Genomic DNA, 21,958 nt, shown 5'->3' with positions numbered 1-21,958 from the left:
AAGCTCAAGTGAGCCCCCACACCCTACAAATATACTGTGAAATCAGGTTCAGCTAAGAGACTTAAGGTCATAGCCACAGAGGGATTTATCCTCTTTGAAATGGTCTCTTCAAGGCAGGACGGTCTGCTACAGGATAAAGTCACATTTTTGCCAGACAAGTTGGAACTTACGGGACTTCAGTTTCCACTAACTACCAACTCATCACCCATCACAAGGTCTGTGTTCCCCTTTCCGTGACTTTATTCTATTTTACCTGCCTATCAGTTTACCTGAACCAGAAGAGCTGTTTCGTGTGCCCTGCCCTTCCTTTTTGAGATCACATTCATTGCCACAAACAATCCCTCAGCAATCAAAGAAACGCTTTTTGCATTTTTGGTTCCTGGAAACCCCTACTGCGTGCATAAGCCTTGGCAATGAAGAGGAAGCTACATCAAACTGTCGCGTTTGACCTCTGTCAATAGGAGGTTTTCCTCTCTCCAATGATCTAACACATGTTGTCTCTGACCTGCACCAGGAAGAAAGGATGAAACCAGAGCAGATTGCTGCGTTATGACCTGTTTTTTCTCCACCCTGCCAAGATTTAGCTGTAGCCGTCCAAAAAATGTAGGTAAGTGGTCCTGGGAATTTCACATTGGTTAGCCAGACTCTTTCAGAAGAGCTCCTCAGTAAGACAGAACTTAACCTCGGGATGACTTTGAAGTTTATAAAAAGAACTGTCATTTAAGTGAAAGGCTCTAATCTCAACAGAATGAAATTGGATGGACAGGGAGATGCAGCTCTGTAAAAAACAGAATCAAACTGACTCATCACATTATGAATTTTTACTGCACTGTTCATGCTAACACGCTGTATTACTGACAGGCCTTCTGGCTTTCTGCGGTTTCACAGCCATGAAACTAGCCAGGGAATCCACCATCAACTGCAAAATTATAAGACAGGAAGAAAAAAAAATGGTGTGGAATATGTGATTGCAAGAAGCTGCTTTTAATGGAATGAAGCTGGCAAGCTAAGCTAAAGTGCAGGAACAGTTATTCCTTCACATGCTGTTTGGCCACTGCCTTCTCTATCATTCACTCCTATCTACTGGGGCAATAATTCACTGCTGTACATCATTTAAAACCAATAAAAAGATGTGCTATGAGAGCCAGGTCTAACCAAGTGGAAAAGGAGAAGAAAAGTATCGAGAGGGAGATAATTAACTCTTTTAGCTTCCAGGCCATTTTATGCAGACAGTAAAATAGAAAGAGGTAAATGAATTCCCCACCGATCTTTCCAGTTAGGTTAGCTTGGCCCCTGCAGGGGTACAAGGTGCTTGCTGCTCTTGCAAGGCCCCCGTGAGTGACAGCTGTATTCCCTGCCCTTGAGTTTTCTAGCTGAAGCAGCACCAGGGGGTCAAAAGCAGGTCTCTGAGCACGCTGCACCTCCACGCAAGCCAGCCTGGCAGCTTTTCAGCAGACAGCATTTTTGGGGGGAGCAGGGCAGCAACGTGAGGTTGAATCAGACACCGGGGATCTGCTCCTGAAGCGTATTCCCTGCAGAAGGCTTCAGCTGCAACACGCACGACACAGGCCATTGCTGTTAATTATTTTATCTTTTAAAATGAGGGGGGAAGGTTGAGTAAATGAGATCAGATCAATCAAGTTTAAATTATTCAATGTCTTAATATTTCTGAAGGGGACTTCTGTTCGATTACTGAGCTCCTCCATCTCAGTTAATAATTAAATAATACGCTGGCAGGCACAATGCAGCATGATCATTTCTATTATTACTCATGATGATATCTAGTGCTCCACTACACATGTAGCTGGGAGTTAGTAGTTTTGGCAGATCATTAATTTCCCGGTTTAAATAAAAGCTTTAAAACCTTGTTGCCTGTAGTTAGGGCACATCCAAATCTCATAAATGGAGAGTGTAAACCTGCATTGATGTAAAAGTAGCTTCTGCACAGCTGAAGACAGAGTTAGCTTCACCTTTGGTTATTTAAACTTGTGTTCTCTAGGAATCTTGCGATATTGTATTGTTTGTTTATTACTAGACATTATATTTCAAAAAGCTGTTGTAAGGTAAGGCCTTTGGCACCTGATAGGAAGAGGTGCAGGGTTACACTGGATGGCCTAAGACAGCGATTCCTTCCTTGGTTTTACAGGGGCTGGAATCACACAGTTAGCAACTTTGACTATTTCTTTTGCTTTATCTGTGCGGCCCCATAAAGCACAAGCTTCACCTTCAGATGCGCTGAATTTCCCAGGATGGGCATGGTACCGAAGACCTGTGCCTACTGAATCCTCCCAGCTGGCAGGCTGTCCAGCTAGGAGCTACAAGTGAAGATACACGATTGCTGACCTCTGTTTAAGATCAGACAGGAAGGATTCTGGGGGATGTTTTCCAAGAGGCCAGAAAGCACCATCACCACGCCTTTTCCCATGCTGCTTGCTGCAAACAAGTCAAGACCATTTTGTCAATATTATCAGTTGCAACTTGACTGACCTGTATCCAAATTCAACCTATTTTATAACTTTTTCTGTCCCTTAAGGAGCAGATCTTGCTCTCTGATCACATCCAGTTAGGAAAAATCACTCTCGCAGTCCTGGATGGAGAGACCAGATTATTGCATCATTACAACACTAAAGATCTCCCCAAATCACATCTATCTTTACAACAAGGAGTAAGAATTGTGTAACCAAATGTTTCTTAGATTAATCTATTTTACTAGAAAAATTAGTAAACGACTACATTTTGAAGTAGACAGGAAATGAAAAGAAAAATGGTATTCCCAAGTTTGCTCACCTCCTCAGCCCCAGTGGTTGGTGTAACAGCCAATCTAGGCTCCGGTGCTAATTTCACAACATCAGCCAAGGACACATTCATCTCAGCTACAAGCCCTGCAATGAGAATCACAATTCTGATCAATGCAAAAAGCACAATGAGGGATGTGCCTTGACTACCTAGCAAATTAATACATTATATTGATCTTCCCTGGTCAGGTCAGCATTCAGGATTGAAGGATAAATGGCAGAAGATCTTACATTCCTATGCGCTAGCCCGGGAAGTGGAGACTCTGTGATTGAGGTTTTGCCAATCACTCGATTCATACCCTGGAGAATAGGTAAGCAGCAGAAATGCTACTCAACGATATCAATAATTATTTATGGTTACAACAATACAGTAAACAGCAGTGAAAATATGTGGAAGCAAGGGATTCAAGGACAAAATGTGACTAAACAAAAAAAGGAAGAGAAGTGAAAACACTGTCAAGAAAATATGCTACAAATTATTAAATATATTTATATAAAAGGAACCAGAATAACAGGGGAGTTCTGCTACTACAGCATTTTGCTTTGCAAGTGAATCGCAGCATTTCAGCAGCTCCTTGTACACCTGCTAAGAACCCCAGGCTAACTGTAGAAAACCGTACTTGCAGATGTAATATTGTACTTTGTAATATTATTAAGGAGCCCCTGCCATCAATATTTCACTTATATTAGCAAGTCTTCACTTTTACTCAATTCCTTGGCCTGGCCAAGAGTAAGTCAGCTGAAAGCATCAATCAAAAATGCCACTCAGAAACAGACACAGCAAGCCCCTAGGGCTTGGCTGGCAGAGTACCTGAGCTAAGGAGTCCCTCCATCAGCACGGCATTTGAAATCTTCACTCAAACGCTCTGTCAACCAAGCCTCAAGATTTCATATGCCAAACTGGCAGAGGGAATACACATCTTCCATACATACAAAATATCTGCACAAACTTTAACGACGGCTCCACATTTCACATGCATTCACAGACAAGGAATTTGCCTGCAGCATTAGGTGCTGGGAAGCTTCTGCCAGCTTCTGAAGCAGCAGGCAAAGTTTGAGTACAGAGAAAAACAGTTTGGAAACTTGGCCCCCAAGGTGGAAAAAGCCACCCATTGCGGCTTCAAACATACTGATAATCTAACAGTACTGTTTCCACTGTCCTGCAAAAGCGTACTTTGCCTAACAGAACCCTTGTGTCTTTTCTGGAAATAAAGAGGAAAGCACACCGTGTGCATTAAACACATAGACTCAAGTTTTGGCTGTACAGTTTTCTGTGCTGTTTTCAAATGCAGGAGAGCATGTAATCTTCAGATGCTATAATGTGACAGCAGAATTGGCTTCTAAAATTAAAACGTGGCTGATTTCTTCTGATGGCTGATGTTATCTTTTCCATGCTTGCTGCAGTCCCATGATCTTACATCAACTTGTACAGAAGCTATCCATGTCTTAAGGTCCAAATCCTAAAGCTTCTAATCAGAAACACTGAGGCTAACAAAAGTTGGCCTAAATAAGGACTTCGGAATTTGATACACATTCCTTGATTTGTAAGATATTAGAAACTGTTTTAAAATATGTGAATAAAATTTCCTGCCTGGGATTCAACTCTTAAATGGCTGATGGCCCACTCTAGTGGTTTAACCCCAGCCAGCAACTAAGCACCACGCAGCCGCTCACTCACTTCTCCCCTCCACCCCAGTGGGATGGGAAGGAGAATTGAAAACAAATAAAACTCATGGGTTGAGACAAGAACAGTTTAATAATTAATAATAATAATAATAATAAAAGATAACAAAAAAAAGAGTGAAATATAACCCAAGAAAGACAAGTGATGCACAATGCAATTGCTCACTACCCACTGACCGATGCTCAGCCAGCCCCCAGGCAGCAATCCACCCCTCCCGGCCAACCCCCCCAGTTTATACACTGGACATGACATCACATGGTGTGGAATATTCCTTTGGCCAGTTTGGGTCAGCTGCCCTGGCTGTGTTCCCCCCCAACTTCTTGTGCCCCTCCGGCCTTCTTGCTGACTGGGCATGAGAAGCTGAACAATCCTTGACTTAGTATAAACACCAATTAGCAACAACTGAAAACATCAGTGTGTTATCAACATTATTCTCACACTAAATCTAAAACACAACATTATACTAGCTACTAGAAAGAAAATTAATTCTATCCCAGCCAAACCCAGGACAACCATGCTTAACATACACCTGCAGGCATTAATAGATATAGGTGAATTAACACTTTAAATCCTGGACTCGGACTGTTGCATTACAGTGAGTGATGTAGTACAACAAGCAAAATGACTGGTCAACCTAAGAGTATCCGAAGATTTATGCTTTTACAAGAGAAAGTGCATACTCGAGCATGGAGCCCAGGACACCTTGCATAGCCTTCATCCAGACATTTAAAAACTAGAAGATACATACAGCTTTAATAACATTTACTTAGCCAACAGTATTACTGGTCCAGCTGTCCCTGCTCTCTCTGATCTTCTTTGCTAGGATTGATCTTTTGTTTAGTTTGACCATTTCAGCAATCCAGTTTACAGCCTGGTCCACAGACCAGGGCAGCAAGCTATACCAGCACCTTCAGTTGGGTGTATTCTTTCAAGAACAGCACATGGAGGTAGCAACTCGACACATTAAGGTCCTGGACCTTCCCGTGACAGTATCAACAGTTTCCAGGCCCCATCCCTTGGTTGAGAAGAAGCCACCAGACTTGAATTATAATGTAAATGTTATTCTTGGGCCTGACATTCTTGGGCAAGTGTACTAAGAGCAAAAAACCCTCTTTGACCTGAGTGACCTTCCAGTCAGATCCACACAGCTTTATTCTCCCCTCATTTTCAGTAATGTTAATTCCAAGTATTAACCAACTGAAATAAATGCCCAGACCACTCAGAAGTATCTCCTTACAGTCTTACCGTGAATTGCTCTGTAAGCACTTCCTAAACAAGCAGAGTTGGCGGTATCGATAGTGTACACTGGTGCGTTGAACACATCAGACAGGACCTGAGGAGTATCAAAGCATCGGTTACACATGTCCATGAAAGACAAGTGATAAGCAATCCCCTACCACTGCTTAGGAAAACAAATAGCTGCCATACAGCCCAGCCGAGCATTTGGAAAGAAGCACTGCAGGCAACAATGAGTTCTGAACTTGGCACACAACAGGGTATTGGTAAATCTGAGCTAGAGATGTAACTGCAGCCAGGAAACAAAGTCCCATTTCTTCTCAGATCTCCTTATTACAAGTTCAGAGGAGTCTGGGTTGAAGCATCGTCTCCCCATAAGCCTACACAATCAGCCCATGCCAAAGGCTTACACCAGGGCAAGGAGATCTGCTCAGGAACCCACAACTGGTGCCTGTTTTCTTCCATCATGTTTATGGCTCAGCCAAGTGGGAAGGAAGGAGAAAGAAACCAGTCATGGCTCCTTAGTTCTCAACTTTGATAGAATAAAAGCTCTGGCAATATGCTAAGCCTGTCTTCTTCACCTCCACCATTCCCATCCTATTAGGGCTACCAGGAAGAATGACAGAGGAGCTGGTTACACAGTCTCTACATTTACCAGGAATTTTCCTGTATTCAGGGGATCCTCAGCTATCAAGATACAACAAGACACTTCGCAACTTGGCTTGAGCAATACACCGAAAATTTTACAGGCAAAGAATTTGTTATGGTATCCAACAGTTATTAAAGTTATTCAACCACACATCACTCCACATCGAAATCAACACTAGGCATCTCACATTCACTGAGCTCACATGCTCTTCCCCACAGCCTAGGTTCAGGAAAACAGATACAGAAGGGAAAAAATGAAGACACGTTTGGATAGGCACACAGGAGGTTCAATAACTCTTTTCCAAAAACGTTGTCAACAAACCCTTTCCATTTTGGTTTCCGTCACCTCTAGAATTGCAGGAGCCCCTCAGGCTGAGCAACGCAAGAAGCAAGTAACAACTCAGATTTAACTTGTGCTGCTTTTATTACTTTCGCCAAAGGGAACAGTGTATCATCCGATTTACATCCATACAACTGAGTCTAAAATAAGGCCAGAGTGTCTAGGAATCCAAATCATTTGGACTAATGATCTGCAACCCCAATCCAGTAATTTACAGCCCTACTGATGATGGGCCCCAGGGCTTCAAAAAAGATGACTAAGCAATTCAATCCATATATGCTATAGAAAAAAAAAAATATGACATTTCTAAAGGATTTTGCCTCTTTCTCCAAAAGTTTGTGGGGAATCTGCAAATCAAAACCTTTGAAAATCACCAGTTTTCGTAATTTTAAACAAAAGTGCCTGGTTGCTAACTAGAATCCAATGAAAGCCTGAGGTTATACACTTAAAACACACTCTTCTGGTAAGATTGCCAAGTCAGTATTGCCTAACTTCGCTTGCAAGCAAGCATTGAGCAATACACGAGCTTCAATGCTAGAGGACAAATGGAAAATTAATCATGGTATCTATTAAAAAGCCCTCTGGAAATGATAAGGTCACAGAGTGTTGGTTCCACTGCCCATCCTGCCAGCCAATAATACCGTATTGTTTCAGCACATTCCCCATCTGCTTCTTCATCTCATCTGTAACAGGTATTTCTTGTCTTAAGCTTGAATTGTACATTCCTTTGGACAACAGAGGTCTGTTGGTTTTTTTTCATCTCTGCAGAGCCTTATATAATGCTGTAATACTACAAATAATAACTACCTTTTGTGCCACATGATTATAAAATTAAAATTATTCAAAGTTCATATATTTAGTAAGTCATTCGAAACTGTGGTCTCTCTCATGAATAATTTTAAAAGAAACTGTTAGAGGTTTTACTGTTAAAAATATTTCACTGTGTTTCATGTGGTCATTAATCAAGCACCACGTATGTTATAAAAAGCTTCCCAGAACTGTGGAGAAAGCTGCCCTACTATATTTTTTTAACAGATTTTCCTAACTTGCCTCCTTTGCAGTGCAAAATATAGGAGTTACTGAATGTTGATTAATTAAATGATAGTCTTTTGTAGCCCTGGAACAAATTATCCAAAATTGACCATGATAAGGGTGGAAGCCGTTATTCTTCATGGAACTGATATGGTTTCTGAGGTTTTGATTAAATTAAAAAGGAGGATCCAATTAACCAGCGATTGAATTAAGTAGATGACACTGTATTGATCATATTATTTTAAGACACTTCTAACGAGTTTTAAAAACAGTTCTGTTGTTATACATGAAGAGCAAGCACCACAGCCACCACTCTCCCATCCCCACAATTTTTCAGCTGTGTATGTTGCAGAATTACATGTTATAAGAACATTCAGTTCTCTGCCTTCATTCCACAGCAAGGAAATCCTTCGGGCACCTAAATTGGAAATACAGCTTTAAAAACAAACTCATTTATTAATCCAATCTCTTTCCTGACGTATTCTTAGTAGAAGTACTCCAGTAAGGACCAATGTTTTAAGCAATTAACCCATCAGTTAATTTTCCAATGTCAAGTTCCTAAGCAAAATAACCAAAGCATATGAAGAGAAGTGACATCTACAGGCAAAACATGCCAAATTTGTTGTGTCCCAATCAGCTGTACAACCAATGGTTATACAAACATGTATTGTAGATGCCTTAGGAGACAGAGCTTTTTGCTCTTTGCTCTCCAACCTCCGTTTATTCCAGCTCATGTTTTGCAGAGCAGACAACCTTCCTTTCATGATTGCGATTGTCAAAGAGTATGGTGCGTAGCTGAGGCTGGCCTCTAAATCCTCTCTAGCTGATGGAAAGGGATTGGCATCTCCAGAAAAGAATTCACCCTGCGTTGACTAACTTCAGTGCCAGGACTTAGCCCAAGATTAAGACAGGTGCCTTTTGGTGTAAATGTCTACCTCCAGGCTCAGTGCCGGAGCCTCTAGTCAAAGGGAAGCTTGTCAAGACAGTCAGTGGAGTACAGAAAGCTCTGGCTAACCCGTAGGGAAACATCCACGTTTGATAAGTTAAAACACCATCCGGTTTCCTTTGCTTTGTAACTGACTGGATCTCCCCTGACTATTACAGGATTGACAGATTGTACACAGACATCACATCGCAGATAACTGGATTCGGGCAAGATGAATCCCAATCCAGATGTCTAGTTCTGTGCTAGAAAAAGCCAGGTGAGAGGCCTCTCGCCGTTTGTGAGCAAGGCTTTGCCAAATCTCAATGGGCAGAAACAGAGAGCACACAGTACTCTCTTCTCCAGAAGATGGACGAAGGATCTTAACCAGGCTGGATGCGCAGCAACAGCAGCAGAAGAGGAAGGTGGGAAGAGGGAGGACAGACTATACAGAAGCATAGCCTCCCCCCAGTATATGACACAATATATAATAAGAAACAGATACTCAGAACAACAAAGGCAGGGTTTGGGGGTTTGTATGGGGGTTTTTGTTTGTTTGTGTTGGGGTTTTCTTGAGTGTTCAGCACCAGCATAACCCCCCTCCAGTTTAAATCCATGGTCCAACTTTGATCTGAATGACAAGAACTACAAAAATCTCAGGTGTTGTATCAAGTCTCTTCTTGATTTCTTTGCTGATTGATTTGATGTAAGTGATGAGACCTCGAAATCACCAGTGCTTCAGATACACATTCATAAAACTAGCCAAGTGTAAAAAAACCCTTTAAAGTTCAATACAAAATTAGCATTGGGCTGTTTCCACACTAAACCTGAAGAAAAGCCCCAAAGACCTGCAGCAGATTCACAATCCCATATCCACACCTTCCTGTGCAGCTGCAGTGATTTTGATTCAGCAAATCAAAAGAAAAATGAAGATGTAACTGCAAGTTCAGTTCAAAGGATTTAATTTTCTACTTACCTGTAAGATCTTTTTATTGTGGGATGCGCCACCAGTAGCCAAAATCCTTGTTCTGGGCACTGCAATGCAATACAACATATAGATCAGACTGAAAGTGCATATTGTGAAGATTTGCACTACTGAACCAAGCAATGAGAACAAGGAGGTGGGAGTCAGATGATCTGGGCTCTCTCTCTGTACCTCTAATTTCCCTTCTGTAAAAAAAAAGATAAGACTAATTACCCACCTTTCCAAGGCACATTAGAACACTTTCTTAGAAGAGGCAACATAAATATTGCAGATCTATTATTATTATAGTGCTATGAAAGTCAGGGAGATTTGCAAAAGGGATATACAATAAGAAAGACAGAGTGTTGTTATACTACAGCTCTGGTTTGAGGTCAGATTGGTTTGGCTCATAGCTGTATATATACAAACTGACAGATAACCTTTAAAATCAGCAGGGTTTTTCCAAACTTATTTCCTCATGATGTTCACAGTCAGAGTTTACTAAAACCTGGGCAATCCCTATATGCTTGAATCGCAAGGAAGTGTGTCAAAAGGTAATTAGAGATGGTCTAAGTCACTTTAATAAAATAAAATAAAAAAAATCTGAATCTTCATCAAATGCAAATCCACAGCTTTAAAATAAGTGTTAAAATAATTATCCTGCATTCTTTAGTCCTTAAAGAAACCCACCCTTCGATCTCACATTCCTGGATGTCTGTCCTGTGCCTCATCATTTATTTGTGTGCATGCTCCTCTGGAGCATGGCATGCAACAAGCCATACCTCTATCCATAACCACAATTCAGCAAGGCATTATGAACACGAGTAGTCCAAATGATCTCATTGAAATTCTTCGAAGGCTTAAAACAAAATAAATGCATAAATACTTTGATATCATATATTTTAAAAATCTAAACATTTACTTACCCTGATTTATGACAATAATAAGTGATGCCATCATGTATTCCCTCCCAAGAGGGGAATTCTTCTGTGGTTATTGTTTTGTTATCTTAACCTCCTTTTATTAATAAAAGCTAAAGATAATTTATTTCTCACAAGGCAAAGTTGGCCAACTTATACTGACGCCCTAAATAACTTACTGTCATTTATCCTTGCAAGTATCTTAATGACAAAAGCCCCGAAGACAGAATTAGAAATGAAGAGAAGATACAGCTCACCATGCCATCTCTAGACCCACAACTAGGTGCTCAGGTGGAGTCTAAGACCCAGACAAAGCACTGCATGGGGGACCCTATTTTACTGATAAATTTAATTTTATTTTCCTCTTTGGAGGATATTCAGTGATGCACAAATTGGGTTTTAAAAGCCATTAGGATCTCTGTCAATGTCAGTAAACAAATAAAACAAACAGCAGAGTGATTCCTCAGGGAAAACAAGTTTCAATTATACCAACACAGAGTGACAGATCCCTGCCAAGATTATCACAACAACATAATAGCACAGAAACCAGTGAAAAATAACTAGTAAGCCTCTGTTCCTAGAAACCAAACTGAACTCTAAATGATTTGCCTAGTAGTCACAATTCTGTCTTGCTAAACTTTGTTGCAAATATAAATTCTTGCAGAACTACCATATCCAACATGAAAACGCCACATTTCAGAGACAGCCAGCAAGACAGAATGAGGAACAAACATGCTTGCTATACTTCACAGCAGCTAAAACCAAAGAATAAGGCATGCTTGCTCCCCACTGCCTCTGGAAAGGGGCTTAATAAACTGCTAGGCTGTCAGCAAAGAACGGTGGACAATATAAAAGTGGTAAAGCCAAACAGCAACCACCCCTGTGAAAACCACAAACATATCTTAGCTCAACTGCTTCTTGCTCTTCCATCTGCACGGAGCTGTGTCTTGGGGCTTCTGCTCCACAACTTTTCAAATGCTTCGGAGCTCCATCACTGTATATTGCTGTCTGCTTTCACTAGCACAGTAACTGATAGGTCAGGCAGGGCTGATTTGTGCCTTCTCGCTGACTCCAATGCCCCTCTAACAGATAACATGTTTGCATTAGGAATTGAGGGCTGGACAGAAGACTTACTCCTTGCTAGGTCAGAAGATTCACGTTTTGGCGACGTTATCAATTTATGCCATAACTGTAATTCAGGATACTTCTATATAAATAAGTTACCATAAGAAAAGTAGGGCTGAATTTACAGTGCACTAGCTATTCGATACAAACCACTCATGAGAATGCATTTACCCTACTAGGAGTTGAGTTAGATAACTACCAAGAGGGCAAACAGACCTCAAGTCTAGAAGTGTTTAGCACCCTGATTATTTGCACACTCATCTTAATCCAGACTAATTCTTTCATAGCAAAATATTAAGAATTATTTCGGTATATAGCTAACCTACCTGATAAAAGAAACTAACTTAATTTACACTGTGAAGTTTCTTATGTCGGTTGGACATCTCAAGTTCTAAATTGGATCAGCTCGTGAGTACGAACACACACAGATACACAGTAAAAAAAAACCCCAAACCCTATGCTGAAGCTACATGAAGGGCAAAACCATTCATTCTCCTCCACTTCAAATGGTATGCTGGTTTTGGCTGGGACAGAGTTAATTTTCTTCATAGTAGCTGGTATGGGGCTATGGTTTGGACTCATGCTGGAACCAGCATTTATAATTCAGGGATGTTTTAGTTACTGCTCAGCAGTGCTTACCTAGAGTCAAGGGCTTTTCTGCTTCTCCGCCCACCCCACCAGAGAGCAGGCTGGGGGGGCACAAGGAGCTGGGAGCTGACCCCAATTGACCCAAGGGTTATCCCAGACCATATGACGTCGTGCTCAGTATATAAAGCTGGGGGAAGAAGGAGGAAGGGGGGGACATTGGGAGTGATGGTGTTTGTCTTCCCCAGTCCCCGTTCGGCGTGATGGAGCCCGGCTGTCCTGGAGATGGCCGAACACCTGCCTGCCCATGGGAAGTGGGGAATGAATTCCTTGGTTTGCTTTGCTTGTGTGTGCAGCTTTTGCTTTCCCTATTAAACTGTCTTTATCTCAACCCACAAGTTTTCTCACTTTTACCCTTCCAATCCTCTCCCCCATCCCACGGGGGGAGTGAGCGAGCGGCTGTGTGGGGCTGAGTTGCCGGCTGGGGTTAAACCATGACAGATGGCTCGCTTCACCAAAACATATCCCTGTAGGTAACAGCCTAGTGAACTCTAACCATCGCTGTCTGACAACAGAATCTGGTCCGCTGTACTGGTGCGACTGGTCCATCCAGACCACGTGGAAGAGTGATCTTGGGTGAACCCACTGCGCTGCGTTTCCAGAGGCAGGTCTGCGTAAGGGGAGAGCAGAGACGACAGCTTCCCTGGTTGAGTTTCAGCCACTTCTTAAAGATGAGGAGAAGGTCCCAAAAGAACTTACTTGAATTTGCTGAATTTTAGATTTACCTCTTATTTCAGTCTCTCTCCAGAGAGTGAGGAAAATGCATTGATCACTGATTTCAGGGATTGTCTTTTTAACGCCAATATTGTGTGCTTTACTGAACGGTGGACATTTGCTCTGAGATGTGTAATTGGATACATCTTATAAATAAATAAAGCAAGCCCATCATTTATGTATACAGGGGCATTAACAAAGACATCATTCATCCATCACTAGCAGTGTTCTCAGCCAGCTGTGTTTGAATCTGTCAGGAGCTACCATCTATCCCCTATGGCAGTGCACAGAAAGAACTTAAATACAGTGTTACTAAAAAAAAAAAAAAAAAAAAAAAAAAAAAAAAATCAACAAAAAACCACCCACCCTAGTAAACATAATTCATTAATTCAATTCTTTGACATTTGAGAGAAATCAGATTTAAACATCTTTTAATTAAAAGCTCCCTGCATAGTACCTAACCAACCAGTTTATTTCCTTCCTATTTAAAAACTAATGCTTTTTTAGAGCGCCAATACAGAATTTTAACCCTATCTAGAAAATGTCTGCAGCTGCATATGGCAAGGTGTCATCCTGCAACATGCGCATCTTCTACAGATCTATTATCTGCTGTGGAACGTGGCAACTGATCTAACGAAATTCAGTTAAAACAATAATTACCACTGGACAGGAGGAGGGGAAAACCCAAGTAAAGAAGTTCACTTATGTGGGAAGACTGAGCATAAGGCACTTTCCCACACAAGGCTGAAAAGTCAGCCCACTCTATGTATCTTACTACTCATACAACAACATCCATTCTGCCTTTCACAGATATCCAGCAAGAACTGAGTGATGTCAAAGTTCATCTCCTGGCTCTTGGGTTTCAGCCAAAATATTGCTTTCATTGAAAGGCATACAGGGGGGAAAAAAAGAATATGTCACTGAGAAGAGAGAGAAATTGCTGTTAGTTGTGTTCAGCCATTGTCAGTGGTCCCAAAAAGAATGAAGTCCTGCATCGCTGTATATTTACAAACACAGAACTGATGCCTTCCCAGAAAAGCAAGCAATTTAAGCAGATTAAGACAAAAAGTGGAGGGAAAAACAAAGATTTTAGAAAGTGCAAACTCAAAGAGCATTGCCCACGTGGATTCAGCAAGTGACACAGTGGAACCAGTAACACATGGCGAGTCTCTCCTGAGCAGCCTGACATCCCCTCTAATGGTCTTGGCACATAACCGCAGCTATTAAGAAAAATAATCACATAAGCAAACTCACATCAATCAGAGGGTTAGTGCTGATAATTAGCACCAAAAGTTTGCTGCCACATCATTTGTGCAAGGAGACCGGAGGCAGAAATTCAGCCTCCCGTTCCACCAGGAGCGGGGTCAGATCAGACTGCTAACGGGTCTGGACGCTGAAATCGATGGGATGACTCCTGACCTCGGGGCTTTTGGATCTCATTATATTTCAACTGGACGGTAACAATGTGCCTATGTCAGTCCAGAATTTTGCTGGCTCATGTGCCGCAAAGTCCAAAAGCTGAATTTGACCTTCCATTTTGAGGCTGAAAACTCTAACTTTCCCATCTAAATTTCCAGTGGTGCACACAGCCCCGGTTTGTACCCCAAACGCCAGGCACTCGCTGACTTTCAAAACTTCTAAAAGACATTTCCAAAGCTTCACCCAAACAACTTCATAACATCTTTCTCATCACATCTGAATCCATAAATAAAACAGAACAATAGAACATGCATTCAAAAAGCAGCTGATTATGCACATGAACCCATGCCAGCTATAAGCATGATTGCGAATAACTACAATTTACAATTTGCAAGCAACAAGAAAAGTATCAGCCCCTCCTGTATTTCTCTGATTAACTCCAAACACTATAATTTTAAAAAAGTATTTTCTAGCTTTTAATTGAAGAAAAACAAAATGAAAATATATGATTATTTTGTCCCATTTCTAAAACAAATGTTCCAAAATCATCCTCCTTGCATATTAACTCTTCCAAAATTCACGCTAATCTTTCTTACTCACATAAAGACTGTGAAATTAAACTCCCACTATGGTAAAAGGTTTCTCTTGTCTATATCCTTTAAAATATGAAAATGTACAAGGTACTGAGCGCCCTTTATGCGCCTGTGAGCTCTAGGACTGGGTCCAAAGGTACTTACTTCTCTACCTCATTGTGCTGCATCACTTCTGACATCTGCAAGTATTTCATAGCAGAGAAAAAAAAGACAAATGAGCCTTCAGCATATTAAACAGTATCCACCTGATTGAGGAAAAAGTAATGTAAAATGGAACACACTCTTTTTTTTCCTTTTCCTTTTTTTTTTTTTTTTTTTAATTTAGACCAATACAACTGCCCAAGTGAATAAATTACAAGCTTGAAGCCAAATATTCAAACAAATTCAGCCACCTTTACAATTCTAAAAACAATACAGTAATTCCTAAAAGCTATTCAAAACCTATTTTTAGAAGTGTTTCTGACTTTCACTTTGAAGCATCAGCTAATTTATTACACAGAAAAGCAAGCCATATTTGCCATATCGGTTGGCTGTTTCCTTACTTATAAGGAAAGAAGATTTTGTAACAGGCTTTAATTTCACTGCGGGTTTCAATTGCTCAAATGTATGTCAGAAATTTTCCAGACATAGAATTTATTCTTATTTTTTAAATGCAGTGCCTGAGGAAGAAACACAACTTTTAAGGATAGAATTGATCATCAGCCTCTAAGGCTACAGCTACTATCATACCAGCTATAATTCAACAGGGGAAAAAAAGCCTCGATTTTCTCAGCAGCAATGACAAATATGGCTAATACTCTCAACATTTATGCTATGTACATAGATAAAGTCTCTATAATGATGTTGAGAACAGGCATGATTCTTCTTGCTCACGCTGCTGTGAGGCATGTCCCTTTTCACACGGGCATGTAGTGACAGGACAAAGGGTAACAGCTTTAAACTGAAAAAGGGTAGATTTAGGTCAGATGTAAGGAAGACGTTCTTCACTGTGAGGCTGGTGAGGCACTGGAAGAGGTTGCCCAGAGAGGTGGTGGCTGCCCCATCCCTGGCAGTGTTCAAGGTTGGGTTGGATGGGGCTTTGGGCAACCTGGTCTAGTGGAAGGTGTCCCTGCCCATGGCAGGGGGGTTGGAACTAGATGGTCTTTAAGGTCCCTTCCAACCCAAACCATTCTATAATAACGTCACTAAAATGTGTAGATGTGCATATACCGAAGTAAAACAGAGTAGGAATGATATCCATAGTCAAGACTTATATGCTACTGATAGTCTAGGTGACTTTATGTTCTCAAGCAACTTCTAATACCAGAAATTGTTCTTCATGAGAATGTCAAATTTGGCTTTCCTAAGACCTTACTTCAATAAAAACAAAACTTTGTATTTCACAACCTGAAGCTTAAAGACACCTAACCACCTAACTCTGAAAATCCTATTAGTCTAGCTCACTTCAGATATGAATTTAAATTTTAACATTGACTTAGAACCATAACCTTTTTGATGGATTTCAGAAAAAAAAAACAAAACAAAAACAGAAAAACGTGTATAAATTCTCTCTTAACAGCACCTTAAATTATTGCCCATCACCCACAAAATACACACAGCCTAAGATGTACTATAGGAAACAAAATCTACTCAAGATACAACCCCATTGATGATTCAACTTCATTGACTTCAGCAGTTATACAGCAGTGAAAACTTCGGTACATGAATGGTAAAGACTTATTTGGGAACAAGCAGATCAATAGTCATAACACTGTTATAACATATACACTGACATGCTCGCAACAAGACCTCTGAAATATTTGCACTTCTTGTAGAAATACTGCAGAGCTGCAATTGCTTATCAATTTGCTGTGATTTTTTTTTTTTTTTTTTTTTTGAGACACAGATCTCTATTTGACAGAATATTTTGATGAAGCCTGGGATAAATTCCAATGGTAATGTATTAAAAAAAATAAAATAAAAAAATCCACAACTCAGCACTAGAGTTTACAGCAAGGGGGAAAAAACGCAGCAGATTCAGACCAAAAGTTTTTGTAGATATAGGCTGAATATTTTGGAAAAATATTTCTGTGAAAGCTTTTAAGGAAATTCATCGAAGACAAATTAGAAGGACCACTTAAATCTGTTTGGTCAAGACTGAAAATGTATTTGGGAAAAAGTCCTCTCCTGAAGACATTATTACCAGAAGTAATTTAATAAACCCCTGCTGTCTCTAACTTGTGTAAATTCTTGGTTCTGAATTAATTCCTTAAAAAAATAAGTAATATATTTCATTAATTAGTGAGGGGAGATGGGTTCATGTACCAATGGAACTGACTTACATCAGGTTTATTTTTTTATTTTTTAGCCACTCAAAGTTTTCCTCTTTTGTTACCCAAAGTTTGGATATGGCAAGAATTGTGAAACTTAAAAGTAGTGTGAGTTGGGAAAAAAATACTAATCACCACAAAAACTATTCAGCAGTTGTCCAAACATCATAAAGTAGCCAAGGCCCCAGTTAAAGGCTTAACACAACAAAGCACAATCTGCTTTGATTTACCCCATACTTCCACAATTATTCATAGACTCTTGGCAACACCTCTACCTTCGCCTTCCACTTCAGAATTCCTGTTGTTCAGCAAATAAACATGATATCTGGAACCAATGTGACAAATTAACTGATTCTCAAAAAATATTCTGAAGCAGCTGGTACAAGTCTGAAAACAAAACCTAGAGGTGATCCAAACTGGGCATTTGAAATCTAGCCATCACATCCAGCTATTTAATAACCTACCTACAGAGAGCTCCAAAAACGTAAAAGGTCAGAGTGGACCATCTGCTTAAACAAGATCACACAGCTTTCATACAGTGATTCCACCATCCAGCCCAGCTCTGTATTCACAGAGCATTCTACAGTAATCTGAAGACGACACAGAACCTCTGCTGAAGGACTCAAAGTGACAGAGAATTTACTGTGTCTACTGGCTGTTTTCATGTTTAATACCTTTAAAGTTAAATATTTGCACTTTTCCCATAATTCAGATTTTTACTCTTCAAACTTCTAGTCACTTGATCTTTGTGGCTTAAGCCTTCCAGTTAAAACATTACTACAGAATTGGGTTTCCCCTTGACGTGTTGGCACTTACAGACCACAATTAAATTGCAACTTGTCTTTCTTTTTGATATGCTAAGGATATTAATTTCTGGTACTCATTAAAAGGCATAATTTCAAGACCACAAACCACTGATGCTTAGTGCTACTGGTATACTACCACTGCCTAGCAGAAATGTCTTCACCACTGAAACCACTATCACAGAGGACCAAGACTGGTAAGAGCATTAAAAATCTCTACCCTAGAAGTACCTGCCACTGCATGTTGTCAGTTTGCCTATCCAAATGTTTAGTAGGAAAGTGCCAGTTTATAAAAACTCCTGATAAATCACAGAGAACCTTGCACTAGAAAACTGCCTGGCTTCTTGGGAGAATGCTCCGGCTTTGAAGGTCTGTAGCTCCAACAGACACGTTCTCTGCAGAGTCCTGTGGTAGGAGGTCAGCTGTCCCATGGTCCCCATCGCGGGAAGCCCCAAAATTCAGGAGGGCTCTGCGCTGAGCTATACATCAGTGCCGCTGGGAGCCCTGGAAATGCAAACTTCCAATACCTGCTGCTCAGCTCCCATGACTGGAGGTGAAACATTCCCTGAAAGTCAGAAGCATGCAAGATGTTCCCAGAAATATATATTTTTTTTAAAAAAAAAAAAAAGTCACTGCTACCTTAGGCATTTTCCACTGACTAAAAACAAACAAAAAAAAATTAATTTTTTTTTCATGTGCTCTGTTGCTACCATTGCAGCACAGCTCAGTATTTCCTCAAAATATTCTGACACATGAGAAATTCGTGATTGAAACTCAGCAAAATATACACCCTCCCATGCCTATCACAACTCTGATGTGTATAATTACCACATGTGGCTTTAGAGATCGCACATCAGTAAATAATGCTTGCTACTGAGTTATTTAGAAACACAAAAAACACCATTGTTTCATTTTTAAAAACTATTTGCCTTCATATACAGCAATATTCAGCCTTGCAAATCTTCTAAGGGAAATAGAAAATTATATTGGCAAATCAACATATAACACCATCCATTGAAGGTTAAAATGAGAAAAGCAAGCAAGGAGATAAATGAGCTGCCCAAGGTCGCACAAAATCAGTAGAACAACCAAGAATAGAACAAAGGCCTCTTCATTACTTAGATCACAAATGCATTCGATTCTGCATTAGTTAATCTGCAGAGTCTGTGCATCAGTAGCAAGACATGTCCACGGGAGAAAAATATAATAATAATCAGCTGCAAGTTCAGCATTGCCTAAAGCCACAGGATATAATTAAAAGGTACAGGGTGCAATGACCTGACCTTGAATGCCACTTGAGTGAAGAGAGGAAAGAACATCCTACCAGGTATTTTGACTTTAGAAAAACCCAAACCACCACAAACTTGGGGAAAAATCAGTTTGGGATCTAGATTTCCAAACCAGGTCTCTACCAGATCTCAGGACTACTCTGCTTCCCTGAGCACCGGTCTTTGCATCTTACCAACAACGTTAACAAAGACCTCTAGAAACGCAACAGAAAAAAGTCAAGGCCCAAGTATCATTTTATATTTGCAAAGGATAAGCCAGCTGAAAAACAGAAAAGAACTTACAAAACAAGGTAATTTGGCTGTTTTCTTTAGAAGATTTTTCAAAAGAATCATTACAACTATTTTGGCATCCGCAAATATTGCCTGGAGCTCTTCATCTCCTAGTCCTGTAAGACTGTTTTGTGTTTGGTGCCGCTGAAGAATTTTTCTTCTTGTTTTTTTCCTTTTAATACCTCCTACTCCTCTCAATAGAAATAACCTACAGGTCGTAAAGTACTTCAGAAGAATAAAATTAATTGATAGGAGGGTGTATCTACTTGCAAAACTCTAGGCTGAAGTAGGAGAAAATCTGTTTATTTTGTTTGTTCAACAAAGTTCCATATGCCGAGAAGGGAAGCAAATCTATTGAGCAAGAAACACTTGCTCCTTTTTCTCCCTAAAAACTATACCAAACTTACTAGCAGAAAAAACCCCACACTGACCTATATGTGACTGCGGTAGGTTACTTCACTCCTCTGAACCTCTTTCTTTCTGTACCTAGAGAATACAGCACTGGGGATCACTTGTACCAATTGAGGCTCTGAGCACTACTAAAGTCTTCTGTTATCAATAAACCTCCTGCTTTCCAAGTGGATTATTTAAAAATTAATTTCATGACCACTGGCAGGCTAGAACTAAACAGAGAATACATTTTTTTCCCCTTTAACTGAAAAATAAAGGCTACAGAAAGATGAATAGAGAGAAGCAATTAATATTTCCTAATAATTGTCATACGGAATGGGAGAACAGCTACGTTTCTTGGGGTTTCTGCACAGAAAGGTTCCAGGTAACTATTCATTCACGGGGCTGGGTTCATGTAAATCGGATGCTGTTGCCAAGCAACTATAGGTGCTAAGGAATGAAATACAGTCTGCAGAAACCTAATAGCCTGGAGAGAAAAAGAACTACAATCTGAGATTTATGGCATATATAAAAGGAAAAGAGTCATTCTCCCACACACACAAAGAACACAGATACTTTATTATAAATGTCCTTAGCATGTTTTTCTAAGGCATAATTAAGCAATAAAATCCCCACTCCACCCCAAATCAAACAGGTAATTTTTTATTTTTTTTTTTACATTTTGTTCATTAAGCTTTCTAGAAACAGGTCTTGAGAAGTTAGCTACAGACAAAAGCTAAAATTTAACCCAGAGATCTTTGTTTTGCCCAAGAAAAATGTTAGCTATATAGACAGCACTGCAACTGCCAATCAGCTATCTACTTTACCTTCTTATGTTTTTATACCATGCTCATTAACATTGCATCTGATCATCAGAAATTCTCTTTAAGCTTATTAAGATTTTAAAATATTTTTAGCAAGTTAATTAGAATACATTAACAGAGCTCATCTGTGTTCACCCATCATGCATATTTTATTTCATTCAGGCAAATTGCTTTTAAATGAAATATTAGACCTAGGAAGGGTACGCTGTTGGGTACTGAACAATACAACCCCTTAGTACAAACATTCACTCCCAAACACCCTAATAACTTCATGCCACTGGAAAGCAGGGAGATTTTCTGATGGCAAAGGGGATTTTTTTTAGTGCCTGCCCTTATCACAATACCCTCCAGCTGGGGTGTGTGTACATGGACCTGGAGGGTCATCCTGGTACCTGAACCATCCTTAGTTGCCATCGTGTTCCCAGACAATCAATAAAAGTTAAAGCTGCCAAGAGACCACTGCAATGCGAACCAAAGCTCCAGCTAAGACGAAGGAAAGAATGTCTTCAACCCCTCACCCTGTAGTTCAAAGGCTTTTACAAATTCATGTTTGGTGGTCTGTTGTTTTGGGTTGTTTTTTTCTCTGCTGACAGGCTCTGAAGATACCATTTATCTTAAGGCAAGAGGCCAATTAGAAGCTCTGGCACACTGTGGCACGGGCAGAGGTGCACATGGATTTGGCAGAACAGCAAGAACAGCTCACATAGAACGAACCTGAAATACCCTTTGCTTTACCCTAGCATCATAAATTCTTCCCTTTTATGTGCACTAAATGTCACCAAATTCATTCACATAAAATTAAGTAACAGTTTATGAGGAAAAGGGAGACAGCAAAAACTACCTTGGGCTATTTTCAGCATGCCAGTTGCGGAATTTCGTTCAAGTGAGATGAAGTCCATCACTGGACACTGAAAAGATCTACAATACTACTATAATAAGATGTTCCTCAAGCTCCTGCTATACACTCACTCAATCCAGTCAAATATGACATCTTTGCAATTGTTCTTTAGACTCCATACGGCCCAAATCCTTCCTA

General features: G+C 40.2%; 1 protein-coding gene across 2 annotated transcripts in view; it reads right to left on the bottom strand.

The window, feature by feature from the left end:
- The window catches only part of XYLB (xylulokinase), an 87,604-nt gene that overhangs the window by 6,481 nt on the left and 59,165 nt on the right, over nt 1-21,958 (bottom strand). For both annotated transcript variants that reach the window (XM_049798508.1, XM_049798507.1), the window contains exons 16-18: nt 9,634-9,692; nt 5,725-5,812; nt 2,788-2,882 (exon numbers count right to left, since the gene is read on the bottom strand). In XM_049798508.1, the coding sequence (XP_049654465.1) occupies nt 2,788-2,882; nt 5,725-5,812; nt 9,634-9,692 (242 nt within the window). The remainder of the gene's footprint in view (nt 1-2,787; nt 2,883-5,724; nt 5,813-9,633; nt 9,693-21,958) is intronic.

This window comes from Accipiter gentilis, chromosome 4 (genome assembly GCF_929443795.1).
Source record: "Accipiter gentilis chromosome 4, bAccGen1.1, whole genome shotgun sequence".
Lineage (NCBI taxonomy): Eukaryota > Metazoa > Chordata > Aves > Accipitriformes > Accipitridae > Astur > Astur gentilis.
Note: the sequence above shows the minus strand (reverse complement) of the source record. Positions and strands in the feature narration are given on the sequence as shown.